General features: G+C 46.6%; 1 protein-coding gene across 1 annotated transcript in view; it reads left to right on the plus strand.

The window, feature by feature from the left end:
* The window catches only part of PFKP (phosphofructokinase, platelet), a 62,618-nt gene that overhangs the window by 10,959 nt on the left and 44,784 nt on the right, over positions 1 to 6,875 (plus strand). Inside the window, exon 2 of the mRNA XM_008577059.1 lies at positions 2,802 to 2,875. Coding sequence (XP_008575281.1) covers positions 2,802 to 2,875 — 74 coding nt within the window. The remainder of the gene's footprint in view (positions 1 to 2,801; positions 2,876 to 6,875) is intronic.

A 6,875-nucleotide genomic window follows, 5' to 3' on the forward strand; every position in this document is an offset into this window, starting at 1 on the left:
CCCCCCCCCCCCCCCCGCCATCCTGAACTAAAGGGGGAAAGAAAATGTCCAGCTGGCTCAACTCTATTACACTATCTTGCAAGTGAACCAAAGCCCCTTTGGGCTTAGAGCTGTGCTTCCCACATCACCTGGGAACTGGTGAAAAATGCAAGTTCTCAAGCGACTCCCCAGCCTGAAAATCCCTGGGGGATAGCCCAGCCACCTTGTTGGGGCAGGCCTGCAGGGGCTGCTGCAGGCGGGGTGAGCAGCTGCTGGAGAGCAGGCCTGCCATTCTTCTCCAGACGAGTGCAGGTTAATGGAGGAGGCTCGGCTGCAGAATCCAGGCAGCGGGGACAGAGGTCGGAGCTGGGGCGCGTTTTTATTCTGCTCAAGAGTCTCCTGGGGGTTCCCTTCTGTATCATGTCCAGCTTTTAACGGTTTTATTCCTTCTGCCATTTATTTTCCACTGAATTTTCTAAAATCTTCAAGTTTGTTCACTTATCATGGGGTCATCGTGGAAATGGGGTCTTCAGAGAGCAGGAGGAGGGTGAGAGGACAAAGCCCGTGAGTCAGGTATTAGTTGGGCGGCTCTGTCACCTGGTGCCCAGTGCTGCACAGCATAAGCATGCAGTGGGTAGTTCGTCTGTTACAGTGATTGTAGCATAAAGTCCTGGCATGGGGGGTTCTGTTACAGGGGAGATCTGTTTTTATCCATGTGGTTAGAGTTCAAGGGTCGAGGCACACCTGACCCTGGCCATGGTGCACAGGTGCAATGAAGTGCCACTGGTGTGAGCATGGGGTGGGGGTCAGGCAGTTCTGACCTTCCAGGAATAAGGAGAGTCAGGTGAGGGAGAAGTCAGGCATCGTCTTGGAGGTACAGGTGCAGGAGTCGAGTGGTGGAGGATGAGGATGGGCAGCCGAGAAGGAGCACGGGCAGGGCTGAAGTTCAAGCACAGGAGCTCTGGGTGCCACTGAGAAAGCAGCATGGCCCCAGAGCTCCCCCTGCGAGCTTGGATTTTCCTCCCACAGGCTCTGGGAATGCGGGGGAGGAGCATGGCACATCTGTGCTTCAGAAGAGAAATCACCAGACACAGAACTTCTCAAACATATTGTTGAAAGCAAAAAGAAAATACACAGGTGAAGACACGTGCAGCACGCTGGCAATGCAGCAGCTCCACCAGGCTGTCCACAGGGACGCTCATGTGGCCCTTACCTTATCTGTAATGCTTTTTAACAAGAAGAATGTGTTTATGAATAATTTGCATAAAAACAAAAGAGAAAAAGCTGTTTTGATCATTCTGGCCATGGTGTGGATGATGTCTGGGGAGACAGCAGGAGTCAGGGGGAGGTGTTGGAAGACGGTGTCCGTTTTGTGGGCAGGAGCTACCGAGGGTATTAGCAGCACCCAGCCTGAACGACAGAGGAGGAAGTTGTGTTGTTTGTTCAGCAGGAGAGAGTGTGGGGAGGAGAAAATTTTCAGGGGAAAATAAGTTACTGCATTTTGAAATACTGAGCTTGATGCTCTTGAGAGATGGCCACTAATCAGTCAGTAGTTATTAAAATTCTTCCTGTAATAAACCAGGTTTGACTATGAAGTAAAAAGACTACTAGATATATAGGTACATGTAGACATAGATACTTATATTAATCATGCATTTATCTCCAAGAGGTATACCCCCAGGATTTTTCAGCTAAATAGATACTGCCATTCAAAGTTGTAGCCTTTCAGAGCCAACATTCTTATTCCAGCACTGCAGACCTGGCCCAACATAAAGGAAGATTTTTAACCATCCCTGAGCTAGTTTATCAGACAAATATACACAAATTTAGTCTGCTAGTCTGCACAGTATACTCCTGTACAGCCACAGTTTCTTTCATTTGTCTATTTATCTTCCACAAGTATCAATCACTCAATCACCCACATCCCCCAGTAGCATTAGTTCTCATTCATTTGCGAAATCTAAGTTTACGAAGGAGGGGGGTTGGGACTGCTGGGTGTCTAGGAGCAATTCGGCTGGGAGCTCCCGTGCTCCTCATTCTGAAGGCCAAAGCCTGCATCTTTCTACACCATTCCGTGTCACGTCTCTCCCGGGACCCTAGCTTGTGAGCCAAGACTGTGATGCAGGGTTCCTCAGGCCTGGACGGTGGTTCCACACCACGGTAGCCACTCCAGCAAGTTTTCAGCTTCCCACAGTGGGATTCAGTAGAAAGCGAAATAGGTTTACTGACTTTTATGATGAAACATTATATGACACTGACCTTAATTTCTTTTCATAAAGTGTAAAAACTGTCCTTGATTTATCTTGGTTACCTTGATTATTTATAGTACACCAATTTAGTTTAACTTCTAATAAAATTGCATAATTTCTTTGTGTATTGAAGGCCATTGTTGTTTTTTTTTTCTTTTTGACACTGGTAGTTGGTGATGAAATCATCAATTTTTCTTCTCAAATTACAGACCAATTGGCTTTTTCAGTGTCAGTTTCTTTGAATTTGGCTAACTGTAATAAACACCCATCTCCTACGTTGTCTTGTGGCTGGATGGTGCTGCCTACAAGTTTGCTGTGATCTGACGTGGTGACGTTCTTAACTGGAAGTGCGCTGGCTCTTTTACAGCGACCCTCAACCTGCAGGTGCCTGCTTAACACCTGCTGTTTGTCTTTATCCTTGCCGAACCCTGGAGGGGTGTGGGGTACCCATTTCTCATGTTAGGAATTGGGGCGTAGGAGAGGTTGTGCCATTTACCCTCGGTCAGGTTCATGGACACAGAGGCAGAATCACCTGCAGGGCCCTCACTAACCTTGTTCCTGTTCTCATTGCAGGTATGAACGCTGCTGTCCGCGCCGTGGTCCGCATGGGGATATATGTGGGCGCCAGGGTGTACTTCATCTACGAGGTCAGTGCTGGATTCGCACTCCCTGTCTCTCTGAGCCCTGCAGGTGCTGCGGGCCAGGTCCTGCCAGTGGGGCCGTCACATTGGAGGGTGTCCACGCTGCTCTCCGTGGACACCTGGTATATTAGTCCATTTCTGTTGCTTATAAAAAAATACTTGAGGGCTGGCCTGGTGGCGCACTGGAGAGTGCGCCGCTTGGGAGCGCGGCGGCGCTCCCGCCGAGGTTCAGATCCCATGTGGAGACCGGTTCCCGCTCACTGGCACACTGAGGGTTGCGATCCCGTTACCGGTCAGTAAAAAAGACAAAAAGGAAAAAAAAAAACTTGAAACTGGGTGATTTATAAAGAAAACAAAATTTATTGCTTACAGTTTTGGAGGCTGAGAAGTCCAGAGAACGCATTAGGTGAAGGCCTTGGTGGTGGACGGTGGTCCAGGGATCTCACATTGCAGGATGGTGGAAGTAGAGAAAACAGAGAGAGAGCAGAGAGAGTGAGAGTAAATCTCCTCTCTCTTCTTTAAAGCATTTAGAACCACACCCCTGACCACCAGTAGTAATCCATTCACTGTGGCATGGTCCTACAATCTAATCATCTCTTCAAGGCCCCACCTTTCAGTTACCATAATAGGATTTCCCACCGTCAACAGTCACAGTGGGGGTTAAGTCTTGGGGGGACATTCAACCCAAGGTACCTGGTCTGTGAGATTCATGGTAGAGAGTGAGGGGACAAAGGAGATGAGATGGAATGCACAAAACCATTTTGATATCAACTTTCTGGTCTTGGTTTATAAGATCCATGATCAATGTAGCTCTCATTCCCATAGAAGGGGAGGTATTTATTTCCAGTATGAGCTGAATTTGAAAAAACATTAAGTGAGACGGGAAAACAGCCACCTTGAGCTTTTCATTATTCATGTAAAACCCAGCTACCTCCCTGATATCTGTCCACAGCTTGGCTTCAAAATGAAGGGTCTGTAGTCACATGGCAGGGTTGACTCCTTACCCCCTACTTTTGATGTCCTGGCAACGTAGGAGTAGGTGATATGGGAGGGAAGGCACCCATAAAGTTTAGACCACATTATTTGAAAAATTATTAGAAAAAAATTCATATTTAGCTTTTAAATTTATAAAACATAGCTTAAAAATGAGAAGGGAATATATAGTCTTTTAAATTACTTAATTCCTCCAAAATCACTGTTAGTATTTTAATCGATTTCTTCCTGTTTACATATGTAAAAGACTGGAAGGAAATACATACATTATTAAAATGCAATTATTATAGCAAATATGTTTGGTATATGTGTATTTTGCCTACCATTATATCATGACTGTTTTCTGTTTGCTACATGTATTCCACAACTATTGGTTTAAATGTCTATGTAATGTTCCATCAAATCCATGGCTCATCATTCACTTGACTCTGTATCTACTCCACCATTCCCGTATCATTGGACCGTTTAGATCATTCTCCACTTTTCAGCTGTCAAAGCACTGCAAGGTCTGTATTAATATTAAGGGTATTCAGTATGTGTATCACTACCTTGATCCCAAGGTACAGCACTGACTGAGTTAAAAGGGTGGTCATTACAATGCATTGCAATGTGTCTTGCCAAAGTGACCTCTGAAATTTGTTCCAGCCCCTCCCACCCCCAAGCCATGCACAGCAGAAACGGTAGCACCAGACCCCCGCCCCCGATTATGTGCACAGCAGCCTTGTCTACTTACTCCCCAGAGCTGGCGCGATTCCTGCGTCTGTGTACTAAGTCATTTTCCTCTTTGTGAAAAGGCTGTTCATGTTCTTTGCTGAAAGGAGGTTTTTTCCCTATGTTTTGGTTTACCTTTAAAAAAAAAAAAAAACAGTGGGTATGTGGTTTTTGTTTGTATTTATCGATTTGGGCAATTTTAAAACAATGAAGTCTAACCATAGCATTTCCAGACGATTGTTTTATCGTTGTACATTTGGATCTTTTTAAGGTCAAATTGTCCTGGTGAATTTCCATTCCTGGACTCCAGCCCTGATGGCTGCTGTCCTGTGTTCGTCAGTGTGATCGAGCACACTAGACACGATGCCACAACCACCACCTTTCACTTTTCATCCCCTCCTCTTACCTTTTAAGTTGCCTAGATATGTACAGCCACCTTTTTTTTTTTCTTCTGATGCTGTTGCAGGACGTGCATGTGCATATGGGGTTGGTGCCCTCTGCCTCTTCCTTTTCTGGGGGACGGGTGAGGGGTGATTATTCTGCCTTGGACCTTGAGAGAGGAGGCTGCACCCTGGCCTGAGAGCAGTTCCTAATATGTAGATGTGGTTTTAAAAAGCTCTTTGGGGCTGGATTATTCCCAGAGGTTTTTGTGTTATCATGAGCACACTGTTCTCAAATTCACGAAGACTTAGTTTACAGTTCCCAGGCAACCTGGTGATCTTTAATGGCAGCAGTTGCAGGGCTCGTTCCCAATAATACTGCAGTTGTAGGCTGAGTGGAGGTTCCTTTGCGACAGTGACTGATTTGATCTTCGCGGTGACTTTGTGGGGTGCGGGAGGGAAGGAAGTTATTTCTGTTATTTCATAGTTTAAAAAAACTGACTGGTCGTAGACAGTTGACTTTCTCCACATCACTACCCACCATGTGCAGGGCAGGGAAGAGAACTCAGCTATCCCCAAGGGCATTTGCCAATGTTTGGAAACATGTTTTGATTATCTCGTTATTAGAGGGGGGATTGCGACTGACATCTAGTGGGTAGAGGCCAGGGACGCTGCCCAGCACTCTGCAATGGACAGGACAGCCCCCTGTAAAGAGTGACCTGGCTCCAAGTGTCAGTAGTCCCAAGGCTGGAGAAACCCTGAGGTAAACCAAGGGCCAAATCTGTAGTTGGTTTGAATGTTGTTAGCTGGGGAGGGGTTGGGTGGGGGCTGGGCTGGATCAACTTGGAGTAATGTTGCTCAGATTCGAGGGTTTTGTTTCTGCGGAGGCTGCTGTGCATGTTTTTTCACTGGTCACTGTGTCCTCTAGTCATCTCTCTGTGTTCTGGTGACATTTAGATGTCTTCAGACCTGTCCCAACCTGAGATGGCACATTTCAAAATTAAGGAATTGGTAGGAAGCACATCTTGTATGCTGACACCTGAGAGGATTTGGGCCTTTTTTGAGGTAAACCAGATTTAGTGTCTAGTTGTCAGCAAGGAGAGATGGGGCTCTGGGGCCCACGTTGCTCTACAGATGGTGTGGTGCTTGCTCCGCTGTTCTTTTTGGGGTGAGAGAGAGGCTAGCCGGTGTGAGCTCCTCTGCCTGCCCCGTTCCTCGGTGGGGAAGGAGGTGCCCTGACTCCGATCAGATCTCCTTTTCTTTAGGGAAATATGAGGACATTGGGACGTTGCTAAAGAGAATCCCTTTGTGCAGATGGTGTTCCGGGACCACTGTAGTTTTCATGCTCACTGTTTCATTGGTAATTGACACCAGAGATAGACACGTCTTTGGGAGCACAGCTGAATGTAGTGCTTGTGGCTTTGGCACAAAGAATGAACAGGCTTTTGAAATTCTGCATTACTGGAGGGAGAGGGGAAGCCTGGGATTGGCTCATTGGGGCTGGAACCATCTGTCTTGAGACAACAGGACACTTCTTGGGACACGCCTCCCCAGTACGCCCAAAAAGAGATTCTAGTGCGCGGGTCCTGTTCTTTATACCCCTCCAGAAGGATGGTCCATTCTTGAGACAACAGGACACTTCTTGGGACACGCCTCCCCAGTAAGCCCAAAAAGAGATTCTAGTGCGCGGGTCCTGTTCTTTATACCCCTCCAGAAGGATGGTCCATGCATTGACCATACCTTGGGACTCATTTGAAACATAAATTCTCAGTCCCACCTGGGAGAAATGGGTCCTTGTCCAAGTAGCAAAAATATAATTTTATTGAGTTGAATCAGTTTGGAATGTCATCATCTCTCCATGACAGATGTAAAAATCCTGTATCTGTGACTCGAAAATCCAAAACACTCTAAAATGTGCACAT

This window comes from Galeopterus variegatus, unplaced genomic scaffold, assembly GCF_000696425.1.
Source record: "Galeopterus variegatus unplaced genomic scaffold, G_variegatus-3.0.2 Scaffold1443, whole genome shotgun sequence".
NCBI lineage: Eukaryota > Metazoa > Chordata > Mammalia > Dermoptera > Cynocephalidae > Galeopterus > Galeopterus variegatus.